Source organism: Gymnogyps californianus, unplaced genomic scaffold (genome assembly GCF_018139145.2).
Source record: "Gymnogyps californianus isolate 813 unplaced genomic scaffold, ASM1813914v2 HiC_scaffold_43, whole genome shotgun sequence".
Taxonomy (NCBI): domain Eukaryota; kingdom Metazoa; phylum Chordata; class Aves; order Accipitriformes; family Cathartidae; genus Gymnogyps; species Gymnogyps californianus.
This window is the reverse complement of record NW_026114323.1, coordinates 465150-483527: the sequence shown is the minus strand read 5'-3', so window position 1 is coordinate 483527 and position 18378 is coordinate 465150. Positions and strand designations below refer to the sequence as shown.

Sequence of the window (18378 nt, the reverse complement as noted above, 5' to 3'; positions counted from 1 at the left end):
GGAGCCACTGTTGCTTATCCTGTATCTCTGAAATCTGAGTCCAGTGGATTGTGATCTGGACCAGAAAGAATACGCTGTATGACTCCATTCAGGAGGTAGAAGGAGCTGCTTTGGGCTTCTAGAACTGCAGCTGGCATGATCTCCCAGTTGTTTGTCTGGGCCTGAGTACTGGTTGAGCTCCTTCTCCATCAAGAAGTCCCCGGGCAGGCCTTTCTTGACAGATGGCTGTGTAAGGGTTAGATTTTCCTTTTGAGAAGAGCTCTAGGGGTTGGTTTCAGGATACGACTTCTGTAAAAGCTTCTGTTTTCATCATTAGTGGTCCTTTCTCCTACAATCTGAAACTCCTCTGAAGTCCAGAGGAAGCTTGCTGTTTGGTTCCCTAGGGGGGAAGATCAGGAATTAGTTTCAGCTAAATGATTTCTCATGGAGGGATGTTTGCATTTGAAGCTTACTCAGTCAAAGTGTCTCAGGTAGTCAGTTTTTTGTTTGGGCCTTAGGTTAAAGGTCAGAAGGCTTTCCTCCTCTTCCGAAGACTAACGTGGTGTAAGCCAAGGCAAAGCATGGATAGCTTCAGGCACACACTGTTTTCGAAAGGCTTTTCATGGCTGTCTTCATAAGTAATTTTGTTTGAGTCTCTCTGCTCTGCAAGCAGTGAATCGCAAGAATTCACGCCCCTTTGTTTAATTCAAACTAGATGATTAGCTTCAGAGGGGAGCCAGTTCTGCCTTACTTGTGAAAGCGAGCTCAAAAAACCCCCCAAATTTCTGTGATCCAAATTCTAGCACTGCCAGTTTCGGCTCCATTTGAATGTAAAGCACTGAGCAGCTGAGAAGTAGGGTTGTTGATGGATTAAGCTCCAAGAAAGAGACAGGGATGGCGGGCTCTCTTCTGTGTTCTGTCACTCTTGAGCACTAGCAGCGTAGGGGAATCGTTTTTAGTTAACAGCTCTGAAAGCAATGGCTCAGAGTTTTCATGCTTCAGCTAAGTGCCTGTTTCGTCGCAGGGCAAGCTAGTCAGAGTTTAGACTCCGGTTTATGCAGGTGAGACTTTGCCGTGGTTTGTTTTTCTCCAAAGTTCTATTGGTTTTGTAGCCTAACAGGAGCAAAGACAAGTTAAGCTAGATCAGGAAAGAACCTCATGCCTTAGCAGACTCTCCTTCAGTGACCTTTGAGACCATTTTGCTGTTGGCATTCAAACTATTTAAAAAAAAGAAAAAGATTTTGCTGCTTGTGTTTGGTTATCAAACCTGAAGATTTCTGGCCATGTGCTGTTAGTGCGTTGAGACGATAAAAGCGCAATGTTACATGTAAAATTTTGCTTTTAGATCTGTAAAGGGGTTCTCTGAAGTGCTATGTAATTACATATCAATATACATTCTTCCAAATGGACTGATGTTGTTTTCTGTATTTATGTTGTTTTCAGAATACACGGATGATAATGCCCTGATTCCTAAGAACTCATGGGTAATTGTTAGAAGAATCCCTGCTGGAGGAGTTAAGGCTACCAGCCAAACGTATATGTAAGTATCCATAAAGCATTGTATTCTTGGTTAGGGGTTTCAGTGTGTTAACTTTATAAATTGATATTAGTTTACAGAGGCATTCAGACTGTATCTTTCTTGTTGAAGCTGCTGTTACTTTTTGTTGGCATGGGGTAGATTTTAATGTGTCTGTCCCAAAGTAGAGTTACATTTTTAGGCCTGCTGGACTTGGGGTTCAAACTTTTAAGATGCTTCTATTGGGTTTGTTCTTGGGGTTGATTTTTCTGAGATTTTTCAAGTTGTAGATCCTCTTTCCTCTACGTGGAGAGACTCCTTATTATATGTGTTTGCTTTTATTGCTTTTATAGGAAAGAGAGGTAGGCATTGCAGTGTAAGCTTAGAATTTGTTCCCCTCTCAGAAGAGTCTGATTCTCAGTGTTTGAGTATTTCTTGCAATTGCGGGAGGGGGGCAGGATCTGGCAGGTATTCTTACGCCCCAGATCTGGGGGTTTTGCATGCTAGCTATAGAGGAAAGAGCAAGGGTTGCCAGTTGGCAAGCCATGCAAACAAGAAGTTTCATTCCTAAGTGATTCCTATTAGTTTCTTAAAGACCATGTCCGTTTCAAGCAAGAGAAAAAGAACAATATCCTAGAGCGTATTGCCTTTTGTGCGAGTACGATGAAGGAATAGTTAATCCTTTCCAAACTTGAAACTCAGTAAGCAGTTTAGCACGTTACCGAATGTTACTAGTTATCTTTCTAAGTCTGTTTTTACCCTAAGCTGATACCTGTGCTCCAGGTTTTAATTTTGTATTCCTGAGGTTTCGGGAGGACAGAGAATCGGGTGTATTGATTAAAATTGCAGCTATGGAAATGCAATCCTGACTACAGGATTAGTGCTGTCATTTATGTATTCATACAGACCAGTTCTAGGTCAGCTACATGAGCATTGTTTGAATGGTCATGTTTTCCAGCCTTCTGAAAGATACGCCTCTCCCCCACAAGTAGGAGATGTTATTAGCCTGTGGTTTTGCCATGTCTTTCTAATGTTGGTTCTCAATAAATTCTGACATAATTATGACGTAATTCTGGACGCCACAGCCTTGTGCTTATAAACGTGGCCTTGTTTTGGGGGTTAATTGAAATATGTCTGCTTAATGCTGCCTTGTCAATGCATCCTCCGTTTCGGGTTGGATGGCACCCTCTCCTAGTATTGTGATGGTGCCCTAAAATGAGAGGATAGATTCAGCTAGCATCAAAGATCAAACAAATACCTGTATGTGGGCCTAAGGAAAGAACGGCCCTGCTGTTCTAGCGTTGGAAATTAAGCAGACAGATTAGCTTTCTATTCCTTCAGCTGGAAACATGGCAGAAACAACTGGTAGAGTGGCTGATGTTGGGGAATGATGAATGTATGCTGTAATGGTGGAGCGGCGTTCAAAAATGCGTTACTCACCTTGTAGTATGTTCTTCAAGGTAAATGGATGAAGAAACCATTGTGTGGGAATCTAAAGTATTTCCTTGCACTTCCTCACCTTCAGGAGGTACGTGGCTGTACTTGCGAGCCTGGTGGTGTTCTAGCAGTGGCAGGAAGCTGAGCCTTTCTATTTGTACATAAATCCCACAGCAGCCTTTGAATTGCCTCTGCTCCTGGGACACTTTGGACGATGTATGAATTGTTTATTAACTAGGTCAATGGTTGCATGTCTGATTCCTGATGAGTAGCATGCAGATACAGATCAATGAGTATGTGGAATCTCAGCAAGCTTTAAATGCAACAAATATTTCCTAAAATAATGTAGCATTTTCAAGAGTATCTTAAAGCAAATTCTGGCACTTAAGACCTTTTTTTGTTTGTTTGTTTTTTGTCACAGGACTCCTAAATCGCACAAAATCCTAGAAACTGCTTTCAGGTGACACTTCTACTCCTATTTTTAGTCAAGGTAGCATATGTGACCCATTTAGTGTTTTGGCACTTCCAGGGCTCAATATAGTAGTAGATAGCTGAACACAGTGCTAGGGCTTCCACAAAGAAACCCTGTTCTAAGGACTATGCTGCTGACATTTGTGTTCTTTCTTTGTCAGATGACTGATTGTTTTCACTTAAGTAAGCTTGCACTTCGACCCCTATGGCTGTTCTTTCTTCGAAACTGAAGGACTGTATCTGGTACCTGTTTGTAAGACTAGGGATATACAGATTGGCTAAAGTTGCCTTCCTGTTTTGATGGTTGATTATTTAAGAACACAAACCTGTAGTGCAGACTTCCTCTTTTTGATACTTACGTAGCAGAGACCAAATATCTGAGGACTTCCTCTTGCACTGTTGTGTTCTAGATCTGTAAGTCTTAGAGTAATGGGTGCCAAAATAGAAATGTGATTTTGGGGTTTTTTTTTAGTTGCCCTGAATGTACCGAGAGAGAACAGTTTATGTATACGAATAGAATTCTGCATTCACTAGACTATCAGAACATACTGTTTTGATGCTCAGGTTTTATAATCTGTTTTCACTGCTTTATGCTGGGTACAAGTGCTGTATTTTGAATTCTGATCACCTTTATTTCTTCTTCTAGAAGTCAAACTGAGCCAGTGAGTGGAACCTCAAAAGCGGTATGTAAAACCACAGCCTCACGCTTTTTTCTATGCGCTGCACTTAAGTCTAAAAGATGTAGCCTTGTATTAATTTCCCAAACATTAACTTAATCTATTTTCCAGTACAACGTAGTTTATGTTGTAAATACAATGTCTTTGATTCAGCATAGTAAAAACTGAGTAATGCCATCATTTGCCCAGTTCTAATGTGAATATTGGTATTTGTGCCTAGGGATGCATCGTATTTCACATTGCATATGCTAGAATATTTCCTGTACGACTTTGTGCTGTACAGATAGCGTATGATCGTTTTTAGATGATGTAGGTTCCAGGTTTGCACAACTGAACATGGTGCCATGTTCTCCATCTGTCTGTCTATAGCTAGTGATATGTATGTTTGTATAGCTTGTTGTGTGCTTTTTGCTTCTTGCACTAAAAATTGTTTGGAGTGTATTTTTTGCCATTTTCACATTGTATCACTTAGCTTTTGGTTTTAAATACCTTTTTTTGCCTAATGGCTTTTGCAAATGTTACCAAAAACCACTGAGAAGCCACTATTGTTAGACTTGGTACTGTTTCTTGCTTTTGACGTGGGGCTTCAAACGAGTACCAAACCCAACATATCCCATATGTTTTGAGGACAGTTCTGGGCAGCTGAATGATTCCTTTCCATGTCCTTAAATACTTGTCTTTAAGGTATTTGTTCCTGAAACTGTATAATTGAAGTGATATTGTTTGGGCCCCTCTGAGTACATAAATGTCTTTAATAGGTTGCTGCCGATTTCAATATTGTTGCTACACAAAGTGGTATTCTAACGTTCTGCATTTGATCTTTCCCCCCTGGATCATTGGATCTGATCACTTGATAAGCTGTTAGGGTAACTTAATCTAGCAATTCATGAACTCGGGGTCTGTGTTCTGTGAGGAATGCAGCCTCTGATTCTCGTGGAATGGTATACAATCAACTTAACGTTGACAACTTTTTGTGTGTAGGTCTAAAACCACTAAGGCTAAATCTGACATAATTATGACGTAATTCTATCACTGATTGGTTTGACTTCCTTTTTGGACAGGACTGCCTCTCATTGTGAGTTTGAGTTAGTTTAACTGGTCCGGTGGCCCTAGTAGTTAATGTAAGGCATTTATGTATTATTTCTATTAGTGTTAGTTAGAACTAATTAAAGTAAATGAAAGACAAAGCAAAAACATTCCCTTCTTGGTTGCTCTGACTGTGCCTGATTTGGGTTGTGGGTAGCCATAGGGAGGGTGGAAGCCTTGCATCTCTCTTTACAAATCGTCCCCCCCCCCCTCACTGTAAAAGCACTGCAGCCACAGGTGCTTCTAGTGTTGGAGACACAGTCAGCTTTATTCTTAAAGCTAACTCAGGTCTTGGTCTAAAGCGTAAAAGGTTTTTGGTTTGGTTGTGTTTTTTTAAAAAAATACACATATTTCTGCATATATTTTAAAGCAGAACCTGGATCTTAGTGTAGAGGGAATAAACCACTTGAAAGCTTGCCAATTATTGCTGAACAGTAAAGCAGCAAAATTAAAATTAGTTAAGATGTTTTTTAAAAAAGGATGCACAAAAGCTTCTACTTTGCCTATTTCTTTGTTGTCTTGCTCTTATGTTAGCTGTCATTCTACACTTCCAGATTTGTGCTGCTGTCCTACTGTTCCTACAGCCAAATCAAGAAGGTGGATCCTTTTTGCTTTAGTATTACTATTCCAGTAACTGCAAGGATCTCTAGTTGGTATTTGTCCTTAGAGGCTGCAGAAGTGCAGAGAGGCATGCCCACTGTTTTAGCGCCGTCAAGCACAACTGTGATCCTTCCTAGCTGAATGTTTAGTTTAGCCAAGCTATCAGGTTTTAGGAAACCACTCCAATTTAAATGTAGCACTCCAGCAGTGAGATTAGCCTTTTCCTCCTATTTTCTGTCCCCTTTCCCACTTGCTTTATGTTCGTTTCTGTTTACTGTTCTGTTTGAAATGGGAGTTAGTGCATTGACTGTCGATTCTGGGTTTTTGAGGGTTTTTTTTGTTTGGTTTTGGTTTTGTTCTTTTTTCCAATTCTTCTGCAGTATGATCTTAGGGTTGTATACAAGTTTCATGGAGATGTTGTTTCTACTTGACTGATTTGAGAGACTGGCAGGAAATAGTTCAGTAGAAATTGAAAGGGAAAAAAAAGACACAAGAATGTAGGATCATTGGAAGATGGCCGTTGGGCAAACGTACTAAATCGTACATTAATTACCTATTTGCTGCTTTTGCTAACCGTTTAGTAGAAAGGAGTGCTATCACCCCCTTTAAGAAATTAGACTGTTGCCTGCAGGCCCTATAATAACTGCTTCCTAAAAAAATACAAGAACTAGTTAGTAGTTTATGAACTGTTAAGTTTCAGTTACTGGTCAGTACTAGACCGTTGAATGCTAGGCTCCAATAGAGAGCTTTCCTAGTTTCTGGTTTGCTTCTGAAAACCGCAAAATGATCGTGGTTGTGCCTGCCATGAGAGAACACAGGCCTGTTTTTCCACATGTAAAAAGGCGTGACACATGGAGCATGAAGCTTTAGAATACTTGATCAGGCTTCCTTTTTAACAGAACTAGGTACAACATGTTCTGAAAAGAAGGAAGGTTGAATCTTCTGGTAAGACTTGCGATGGAAAGAAGGTCTCTTTTTCCGGATCTGGGTGTTGCTCTCCAAAGGCACATTTTCAAGAACTTTTTAGTTAGTAATACAGTAATGTTGGATGTGCTTTCCTAAACCTGTAGAGAAGGAATGATTAACTGGAGTGAGGAAGCGTCTTCTGCATGTAGATATTTTTTCCCCAGACTCGGCTCGAACTGCTCCCTTGAATTCTGCCACTACATTAGGTAATAAAGGACAAGAGTTTTTTCCGAGGAAGGGTTTGAATCTCTCTTCTGATCAATGTCGTGACCTCTTGAGGAGAGCTGTTCCGTTTACACGGTGAAATTGTAGTCTACGTTTTTGAACAACTTAAGGCATAATAAGCAGTGATTTGAGTGTCTTTCTGATCCTGTTTTACTGGTGCAAGCTTAACTGCTGCTGAGTAACTGAGAGTTACCCTTTTTACTTGTGGAAAAACTGCCCTTCAGGATTAGTTCTCCATAAAGACTGCAGTCCATTACTAAGTATTACTAAGTCCATTACTAAGTAGTGGCCTGCGGACTTCATTCCTGCAAGCTGTTCCAGAAGGTAGCTGGGAGGGAGGAGCGTGGTTGCAATGGAGAAAGAAATTACAGGCTTGTGCTCTGAATCTGTGTTGTCATCATCATTCCAAATTGGTTTTGGTCTGATAGCAAGGAGAATAGTATTACATTCTCACACGTCCCAAACTAATCTGGATAATATGGCCTGTGGTGTAATAAAAGACAAGAAACCAGTTTTCTCCGTTTGTGTAGGCTACTCTGTCATGGTAAACACCTTTCTTTCAATAACTGGAGCAGTTGGTGTTTTTTCTAGACCAAGTGGTGGGTTACTTTTATGGTGGATGTTTTGGACTGGTGTTTTTACGGGGGTTTTGTGGGGTATGGCGAGTTTGGCATTTTTCAACTTCTTGACAGGAGGGGCAGAGTTCATGTTTCAGGGCTGATATGCCTGTGTTTTATTTTGACAGGCGACTCCTGTGTTCCTAAAAGCGGAACCGTGTGCATTTAGAAATGATGAGACATTAACGGATTAATTTACAAACTACACTGAAAATAACTTTCCTGTAGTGATGCTTCCTTCTCAAATAAACTTAAATATTTTTTAAAATCCTTCTTAGCTGAAAAGTGACAGCTTCCTTACCCCTTTGACTTTTAAGCAGTTGTGAGCATTTGACAAGGGTCCCTCTCGGAGATCTTCTGGAGCAGTAAGTTGATCTCAGGCGGGTTTGGTTCTTTTAGTTTCTTCTCATTAACCACATAGGCCCTCTTCAGCTGTCATAGGTTTGGACTTTGTTTGGAACAATTACGAGTTACACTAGGTCGGAAATGCCTCTTTCAGTGACACTCGGAGGATATAGTGCCGACTTTCAGACTACAGTAGAGGTTAACTACGGCTATGTTTTGATGGTAGAACTTGAATATGTGTTTACTTTTTTGTGAACAGATTGATGACTCTTCTGCATCTATTTCTCTGGCCCAGCTTACTAAGGTATATATATATCCTTGTCAAATACTTAAAAAAAAAAGCGTTTGCTTTGTATTTTTAAATCGTATACTGTGATCTATAGCTGGATAACTGTTGTAATGTGAATAAAACTTTAATTTAAGCACTTCAGAAGCTGTTTACCGTTTTTCATATGTTTCGTTAGTTTTGCATTGGAAACTAACACAATTTTTACAGGAGAGTTTAATTGGCTGTAAGTTATGGACATTTCAGGGGGGTTTGCAACAGCCAAAATAGAAGCGTTTCTGGAACATGGACAAGTGCACGGCTGTTTTTGAATTTCTAGTCATTATAGTTCTAGATCCATTCTTTGAATGCTGCACAATTTCATAAATTGTAGTATATAGACAGTGGGCAACACAACCTAATTTGTCTGAAGGCAGGCTGTGTAAATTGTGAAAATGTACCTAATTGTTTACAGGAATACACCAATGTGTATGTGTGGCATATTAGCAGATGTGACCTGCTGAAACTGTTGTCATGCCATGTGTTGCTATGGAAGTGCTGGCATTTGTTGCTCAACAATGTGTAACTTTGTCTGGGAAAGCACTGGTGATGGCACTTTGTGAAAAGGCGTAGTGCTAGCCAATTCAATGACTAGTCTTTAAAGTTACAAAGATTAGAGAAGGCAGGGCCTAGTGCAGAGTAGCTCGTTCTTTCTTCTGAAAAGAAAGGCTGGAGTTCATTTCCAAGAAAGAGAAATCTCTTCCCACTGGTAACTTCTTCCCTCTCTCACTGCAGAAATTAAATTATGTCCATTAGGCCGGGGTGGGTGGGGGAGGAAATTCGTTTGGAAGGTAGCCACCAGAAGAACTTGGTCTCCATTAGTGCTGTCCCTAAACGTCTCCTTGGCTCTGTAAACTCATGTGTAGTTTTACTCTGAACTGTGAAAAACTGACCAAGTGGTGTACACATGTAAGCTTTTGAGAAAATGGAAGTATTTCAGAAAAATGCAGGACCATAACAGTAAAGCAGCTCAAAACTGTGACTTACTCTAACCTCTTTAGTGCAGACTGGCTTAGCATGGAGGCAATGCGTTAAGAGTTTTCTGTTTTATTATTACTATGTATTAAATGCCATATCTGAATTTTGGTCTATTCCTCCTGATGTTTTGTGGGTTTTGGATGTGTTTTGTAGATTTGGAAATTTTTCTGGTTTTAACTCTTTCTAATGACAGTTCACAGTCTGTAGTATTTTGTATAAAACCAAGATGTTTCTGTTGACCCCATCTATTGAATATGGGCGTGTTTTAATTACACAAGCCTCCGGTCGAGTATTCGTGGCGTTTAACGTTAGTCACTGAATGTATATGCATGAGGTATGAATTCAGCCTTCATCTATCGATGGTGAATCTAAGTTTCCCCAGTGACTGATTCAGAGCCCTGAATTAAGCTCTGCCTCTGAATTGCGCTTTGGAGGAGGAGCGGGTTTGTGTCTCTTCTCAGAGTGGATGGTGAGCTAAGGGATATTTCACCCTTAAGGAACCTGAAGTTAAGCCAAAGCATGTCGACTGAGTTCAAAACACGGCTCAAACCTGTGGAACATCCTGGCTATATTCATTTAGGAAAATAAGTATTTCACTCGAGCAACCCTTAGGCGAGGTAAAAGGAGAGGATTAAAGGCTTTTGCTGCTTCAAATAATCATTGAAATGTCATTTTAAGTGTGGCTCTTAAGATGAGATATGTCTGCATTTCTTTTCTTAACAGGACAAAAAATTTGAGCCTGTTCCCAGAATTAAAAGGAGCACAGGGATTCCAAGGAGTTTCATGATAGAGGTGAAAGATCCCAATACAAAGGGTGCTCTGCTGACAAACACTGGAAAATATGCAATACCAACTATTAATGCGTAAGTATGGAATTAATTGGACTGACCAAAAAGTGAACGAGAGAAACCACGTGTAAATGTCAGCGTGGCAATGCAGCCAAGTTGGCCAGCATGTGTAATTACGAGGGAGGAAGCATTGTCATTGTATCTTAACCTTAAAATCTGTGATACTTCCTAATATGAACATAGGGTGGTCCTACTGTTCATGCCCCTTTGTCATCGTTGGCCCCTGCTCAGTCATCTGTGGCAGCTGGGCCTTTTTGGTAAGAAAATCTGTAGATCAACATGTATATAAAAGACACCAAAATGCTGAGGTTAGATTCTTCCTCCTGAGCTTCTCCACTAGCGATTTGTGTATCATTAGTGACAGTTCCAGATACTTGTGGAAATTCTGGCTTTTGTTGTTACTTTGCGTGAGGACACTGATAAGGTGGAAGTGTGCCTCATGCAAGAATTTTCTCAGACGTATTTCTTGTTTGGTTCCCTTATCAGTCATTCAGTACAGGTTTCCCCTGAAAGAGGAACCTTTTTCCCCCAGGAGCCCTTTGATTTTAAGTAGCTAGCAATTCCTGAAGTAACCATTTAGTTGTGTCAAGCCTTCTTGAGCGCATTAATTTCTCTTTAGTACCGAGGAAATAATCTTCTCATGAAAAGTGTAGCAGCACAATTAGAGGTAAAATTGACCAGGTGTTTTCACATTACTTTCTTCCACAGTATTTCTATCATCAATGTCATGATAAGTCAGAGTCATCCTCAGTAATACGCAGTGTAGGCAGTGACGCATGCAGATTTGGATAATAAACATTGAAACACTGTAAATTTGAAGTATGGACAAACATGACAGTCTAAGTTTGCACGCCAGTGAAGTCAGATGAAAATACATGAAAATTCTGTACTATTGTTTAGGGCTTAGATCCTTTCAACGTTATGCCTTGAATGCCAATAGGCACTCTGTCCAGAAGACTGCCAGGCTCAGCCGTACCATTGAATACAAAGGATCACAATTCAAAAGAACCTCTAAGGCAGCCTCTGAACTAGCACGTAAACATTTCCTAATAGAATTTCAGTTCTTGCGTCTTCCAAAACTGAGATTCCGTGTGTGGGTTATAGGTACTCTAATCCTTTCATGTCCAGCTAGCTTAATAAAATAATTTTCCCGTGAGCTTTCTCTTTAAATGCCAGTAGTCCAAATAGACTTCTCGTCAGCGCTTCCTTTGGAATCGGCCAGCTTCACATTTGTGAATCTGGTGAAGATTAGTTTTTAATTCTTTTTTTCCATTTACAGGAGTCAGCCTTCTCTCACCTTGGACTTTAGATTTCAAGTAGCACTTCAAAGCACAGTTTGAATGGTAAAACTTTGGGTTTTTTTGTAGTGATGCCGATACCGTTCTACCTCCTGCTGCTCTGGTGACTGCCGCTGAACTTTCTAAATCTTCCTCTCTGTCAATCAGCAGCTTGTTGGAAGAGGAGGTAAATTTTTGAGGAGACCACAAGTACCTAGAAAAATTAAAGATCATTAAAGGATCAGGTGGAAAGCCACCCTTTGGACTACTGGCTGACCAGGGCTGAAGAAATTGATTTCCCAATAGAAATGAGCCTCCAACTTAGTTGATACTGATGGAGCAAATGATTGGAAGAGTCAAGGGTGTTAATTTATGACAATTTTGAGTTCCTTTGATTTAGTCACCTCAAAGAGCCAAGCTGCTTTCTCTCAGCTGGAGAGAGAGGAGTCTGTTCTTTCTATTATTGCAGTGTCAAGTTAGTCCTTCCTTTTGGTATGTATTTGTTATAGCTAGATTGTAAGAGTGCATTGTGTTTATAAAATCTTAAAGATGAATCAAAACAAACACCAGGATTCATCCCACCGAGTATCTAAAATCTCAAATTCAGTAAGCAAGAAAGTAACAGTTCAGGGACAAGAGCAGGCCAACTACATCATCATGATTCAACAACATAGGGAGGAGTTTTACAGAGAGCAACAGAGACTTAAAGAGGAGTAAGTATTTGGCTCAATGAAGGTGCGTTGTTTTTCAGGTTTGTATTTCGATAGCATATCGGACAGCAGTTACACTAAAGTGCATCTGACATAAGCCAAAATGACACAGTGTTTTTTCCAATATACTTTTTCGTTGCAGGTGGTAAACATGCCAAACTAAACCAAGGCAAATGGAATTCTAAAACTTTCCCTAAAACTTGTAGGAATTCTAAACTGGTTTTGCTTAGACAGGATGTTCACCTTTTGCATTGCATGCAGTATACATTTTCTGATATTGGCCATGTTTTGATTCTTGGTGTCTTTTTGTAGTAAAGGTCAGACTATAATTGTAACAAAGGTCAAACTTATTTTAACAGGGAGAAGAGAAAGTCCAAACTTGATGAGTTTACAGACGATTTTCCTAAGGAACTGACGGAATACAAAAAGATTCAAAAGGAGCATAGGCATTCGTTTTCCAGGTGACTGCTTTACATGTCCGTAATGGAGAAGCAGATTGTCCAGAAGAATCAGGAGGAGTTCCACTCCACCTCTCTATCATTAGATGGATTGGGTGATTCAAGGGATTAGCAGTGACAGGAGTTTCATATGTAGGTTACTAGCTCCAATATGGCAGAGATTGCAGTTGACTGATAGTTATAATTGGGCAGCAGTTGTGAAGGAGCAGGTGTCTCTTTTACTAAAGCTTCTCTGCAATGACATCCTTCACCTCCTGACAGCCGTGAGGAGGCTAGAACCTGAAGAGGTGTAGCTGCTGGATTTTCTGCGTCTCCCTGTTCTGATTGTAAGCATTACCTCAAAGCACTTCAGAGGAGATCTGAGAGAGAAATTGTCTTCATTTCCTCTTTTGTCTCTCTCATGTGGGTACACAGATTTTAACCTGGACTGCAAACGGGTGGCTTTCGCTAGTGTTTTGTTGACATGGTTAAATTTTTCTTAGGAATTAAAAGATCAGACTTGTTTGTAAGGAAATCTTAAATTGGTGAAGCCCTTTGAGAGGAGGAATGATGCTAATGAACATAGGCGGAATAACGTGAAATGGTTCTTTAAAAAATAATACAAGAAAAGCTTGTGAAGAAAAAACTGAGGGTAGCTGATGTTTTCTATCCACAAAAATCACTTGGGCGGGAGTCTGAATAGCTCCCTATTAGTAATGCTGTCAGTATCTCTCCTTGAGTAATGGCATTGAGTCATAGGACTAGAGGCTGAGTTGAGAAGCTTTTAGAGAGGATTTTCCTTGAAATGCGGTCACTCTCCTTGGTTAGAGCTAGAGGTATGTGCAAGATTTTGCTCAGACATCTGCCTAGAAGTGTTGATTAAATAGGCCTGTATGTCAGATTGCAGTACAAGTATTTTGCATCCTGTACAAATTGCCAAATAAGTAGTGAAGTTAAATAGACTAATCTGGCATTTTAGAATTGAGCTTTACTCTCTTCAGGCTAAATCGTGTTTTCTTGATGTTTGGTACTGCACTGTAGCCATTAAGAGTTGCTCTTTTTGCATCTTACTGCAACAAAAATGATTTGCTCTGCCTGTAGTTGCTGAGTAGTGAAAAACGTGCCTGTTCACGTCCCAGTAGAGGCCAGTATACAGCATCTTAAATCAATCGATAGCTATGGTAGTTCATGTGATAGAAGTGAGTGGAAATAGACTTTCCCTTCCTGTATGCTTTCACACTAACAAAGCAGCAGCTGTTCCGTCTTGTAAGTAGAAACTTGTACACGTTATCAAGTTCTTCAGTTTGCAGTAGTGTTATGCCAGCAGCTGAAAGAAGCTTTGACATAGGCATATGGAGAGGAAAAAAAAAACCCAAACCAAATCTGGGAGGAAAAAAATTGGAGAGAGTGACTGGTTTGAATTAACTTCATTTTTGGGGGCTGTGTTGTGTTTTTTTTAAGGTCCAAGTCTCCCTATAGTGCTTCATCTTACTCTAGAAGTTCGTATACCTGCTCCAAGTCAAGATCAGGTTCTTCCCACTCTCGCTCCTGCTCTCAATCATGTAGTCGTTCTGATTCTCATTCTTTCTCGCAATCACTGCCGTATCCAAGAAGAGGCAAGGGGAAGAGTCGTAACTATTGCTCTAGGTCAAGGTCACGTGGTTATCACCGTTCAAGGTCAAGGTCACCCCCATACAGAAGATACCATTCACGGTCAAGGTCTCCAGTATTTAGAGGCCAGTATCCCACTCAACGTGCAGCTGAACAAGGAAATCGAAAAAATATTTCTCAGTCTTCCAAAGACCGCAGATCTTCAGAGAAAAACGATACTGGCCATGGATCCACTGCTAAAGACTTTACTCCTAACCGAGACAAAACCTCTGACCATGATGGCAACAGAGATCATTCTAGTTCCAAGCGTAGAGACACAAAGCGTGAATTAGCAAGGAGAAAAGACTCCCCTTCTCGAAACAGAGTATCTACATCAGTACAGAAAAGTAAGCTGAGAGACGAACGAGGAGAGCCATCCAAAAAGGGCGCTGGAGATGCCAAAAGGAGCAGCTACAGTCCTCCGCGTGAGAGGAAGCAGTCTGATCACAAAGCTGCTCACGATTCCAAGCGTACATCGGAGGAACACAAACCTCTAGGTAAAAATTCAGGAAAAGAGGAAGAGAAGCATGTACCAGAAGTAAAGAGCAATAAAGAGAAAGAGCCAGGTGGTAATAAACCGCCTTTGAGACAAGAATCACCAGATGTGAAAAATGAGAAAGAGAAGGTGACTGGACAAAATGATAAAAGTGTTGTCAAGCCTAAGCCTCAGGTAAGCAGCTCCTCACAGCTCTCTTCGGATCTAACTCAAGAGACTGATGAGGCTGCGTTTGTCCCAGACTACAATGAAAGTGACAGTGAGAGTAATGTGTCTGCAAAAGATGAGGAAGGTGCTGGAAAAAATCCTAAAGAACCAAAAGAAAAGGCTGTTGACAAGGTGAAAGAGGATACAGCAGCACCTGCTGCAGTTGACCAGCCTGAAGCAAGCAGAAGTCAACGCAGTCCCAGTGTTAGCCGCAGCCGTAGTCAAAGCCCTTCTGAGAGTCAGCCTCGAAGCCACAGCAGCAGGGCCAGCTCAGGAGAGAGTCAAGACAGCAAGAAAAAGAAAAAGAAAAAAGAGAAGAAGAAGCACAAGAAGCACAAGAAGCACATGGGAAACGAAATGGAATTGGAAAAGAGCCAAAAACACAAACACAAGAAGAAAAAATCAAAGAAGAGCAAAGAGAAAGAGGAAGGTGACCAAAAAGTGAAATCAGTCACTACACAGAGTGACAGCTAATTAAAAAAAGACTTAATTCCTGAGTCATCTGGATAAAATTTTGTTGAAAGGGAAACGAATTCAAGCGTTGGGCAAATAATGACATGAAAGACTCTGTGCTGCACTGAAACTATGGCTGCTTGAGTATTTGATTTTTACATCAGAGCTTTATAAAAGTGAACATTTGTACAGAATTGTGAGTTGTGACCATGTAACATGAAAGGTTTTGCTGGGGCATCTAATTTTTAACCACCGTTAATTAGTTGTGTGGGTGGAGTTTACTGTACTGTGAGAATTTTCACAGCTGAATTTTTTCTTAATTGCCTGGCAGAAGCAGCTTATATATAACCTGGTATCAGTTATAAAATAGCAGCAGAATGATTTGCAGAATACATTACAGCCCTGCTATGTCACTTTTTGATTACAATAAAAAGTTTTCAGTAAACTAGCCAATGTGATGATGTGATCCAGTGATAGCTGAGCATTAGCAGAGAAAAGACTAGTCACAGAAAAAAGCTACCCATAAAAGTGAACGTGTATGAAAAATAACATATCAACGGGTTTAATTTTGAGAAGACAGGTAGGACTTTAAATCTTTGGAACTGATGCAATGTGGGGAGGTACTGCCAAGAGGTGCACTTTTTTCATGTGCCAAGTGGACTTGGTTTTCTATTGTAAAAGGTAGTATATGGCCCCAGACATATAGCCACTCTTCGCAGCTGGTACTGACTAGTTTAGAATAACATTAGATCTGAAGCTGTCGCATTTCAACATTGTTCCAGTTTGTTTAGAAAGCTGTTGTCATTTGCCAGCAAACATTTACACATCCACTTCAAGATGCCCTGTAATCTGTATTTCTTCTCCTAACTCTGCTGATCACCAAGATGTTTGTGGGTTTTAAATAGAAGCTTTATTATTAGGGTTTTCATATGGTGGTGCCATGAGACAGAACTAACCCTTCCATGAAATGCGGGGTTCAGCAGATGAGGGGTTCTAGCCTCCACTAGAAAGCCAGGCTTCTGCTTTAAACTACTTTGACAGGAAATCTAGGAAAATGTATATTTAATTAGCTTGATCATTTTAAGACAGACCTAATTTAAAAAAAAAAAAAAAAAAAAAAGGTGGCAGTGGTGGGTGCACTGGGGCAGGGAGTGAACGAGCGGCTGTGTGGTGCTTAGTGACTGGCTGGGGTTAAACCACAACACTCATGCATACCTTTTCCCTCACATGTAATCTGACTACACGCCAGCCACTTTATTCCATGAATAGGACAGCCTAAGTGAGCCTTTTTGGTCTCTCCCTGCTAAGCCACTGGCTGCATGGCAGTGATCTCCCCTTCAGCTGGGACACCTCTCAAGGCAGCTCCTCGAGGCAGAGAGATCTCCGACCAGCTGCCTATCTTTGGTAAGTGACTGTTATCCTGCATAGCCTTTTAGTATTACAGTGTACTAAGATTTTGTCCTGGTAACCTTCATTTTTCTCTCGGTAACTTCGATTCTGTCTTGGTAACTTTGAATCATTATGCTTTGTACAGTCAGTTCTAGAGGGACGGTGTCAAAGGCCTTACAGAAGGCCAGAGAGATGGCATCCATAGCTCTTCCCTTGTCCACTGATGCAGTCCCTCCATCTTGGACGGCCACTAGGTTGGTAGGCAAGACCTACCAGCATGGTGAAGCCATGCTGGCTGTGTCAAATCACCTCCCTGTCCTCCAAGTGCCTTAGCATGGCTTCGAGGAGGATCTGTTCCATGATCTGCCCAGGCACAGAGGTGAGGCTGACAGGTCGCTGGTTCCCTGTTCTGCTCCCTTGTCCCTGAGGGCAGTTTCCCAGGGGGTCCTAGTGACTAACTCCTTGAACAGCTGGCACTTTGCTTTCCTAAAATTCAGGGTCCTGACTTTACGCTTTGCCTGACCCATATCCCTCACAACTGCCAACTCCACCAGTGCATGATCACTGCAGCCCAGGCTGCCTCCAATCTTGACGTCACCGATTAGCTCACTTGCGTCGGTGACCATCAGCTCCAGGATCGCATCCCCTCTGCTAGGGCTGTCTGTTACCTGCCTTAAGAAGTTATCCTCCATGCACTCCAGGAGTCTCCTGGATTGCCTACAGCTCGCCGTGCTACTTTTCCAGCAGGTGTCGGGGTGGCTGAAGTCCCCCAGCAGGACGAGAGCCTGCGAGCGCGATGCCCCCCGTAGCTGGAGTAAGAAGGCTTTGTCAATAGGCTCCCCTCGAACGGGCGGCCTGTAATAAACACCAACCACAAGGTTCCCTTTGTTGCCTCGTCTCCAATTCTTACCCTTAAGCTTTCCACCTGCTTGTGGCTATTCTTCAGAGACAGCTCTTCACAATCTATCCATTTCTTGAGGTAGAGGGCAACTCCTCCGCCCCCTCCTTCCTCACCTGTCCCTTCTGAACACCCTGTAGCTGCCCTCCAGTCATGGCATTCATCCCACCAAGTTTCAGCAACGGCAACCAAGTCGTAGTGTTCTAGCAGCACGGTGGCTTCCAACTCCTCCTGTTTGTTGCCCATGCTGCGTGCATTGGTGTAGAGGCACTTCAGCTGGGCTGTTGGATGTGTCACCTTCTTAGAGGAACACACCTGAATTCCTTTGAGGTATTGCACCAGTGTTTCCCTGCTGCCTCCTGTGACCTCAGGAGCCCCTGCCTCATCTCTGAAAGACTTCAGGTGTGCTCCAGTGTACCCAGCACATCTCAGAGCCACAGGCTCATGACTGGTTTTATTTGGTTTCGACTTTTCTGGATGGTTTACTCAGCTTCAGCTAACGTAGCTTTTGTCAACATATTAAAAGACAACATTTCAGAAAAACAAATTCCAGAAGGCTTAGACATTGATCAAATAGCAGACTGTAGTAAGAAGAGCTGAGGCTCTCATGGCGTAGGAAGAGGCTAGGAACCCATAGAGAACACAGGTACAGCTTGCTCTTTTTCCATGAGCACGTTACAAGCAGATGGTTCCCTTAAGTGCCCTAAAGGAACAACTTTACAACTGCCCTCTTGCCTTTGATATGCTCACACGCATTCTGCAAGACAAGGGAGAGCTCTTTATTACTGCAA

The 18378-nt window shown here is 41.5% G+C and overlaps 1 protein-coding gene across 1 annotated transcript in view; it reads left to right on the top strand.

Moving 5' to 3' along the window:
• Window positions 1-15748, top strand: part of LOC127028805 (E3 ubiquitin-protein ligase RBBP6-like) — a 35563-nt gene extending 19815 nt beyond the window's left edge. Inside the window, exons 4-10 of the mRNA XM_050914498.1 lie at window positions 1423-1519; window positions 3354-3392; window positions 4050-4086; window positions 8179-8223; window positions 9946-10085; window positions 12417-12518; window positions 13956-15748. Coding sequence (XP_050770455.1) covers window positions 1423-1519; window positions 3354-3392; window positions 4050-4086; window positions 8179-8223; window positions 9946-10085; window positions 12417-12518; window positions 13956-15321 — 1826 coding nt within the window. The 3' untranslated portion in view covers window positions 15322-15748. The remainder of the gene's footprint in view (window positions 1-1422; window positions 1520-3353; window positions 3393-4049; window positions 4087-8178; window positions 8224-9945; window positions 10086-12416; window positions 12519-13955) is intronic.
• Window positions 15749-18378: the final 2630 nt, after the last annotated feature.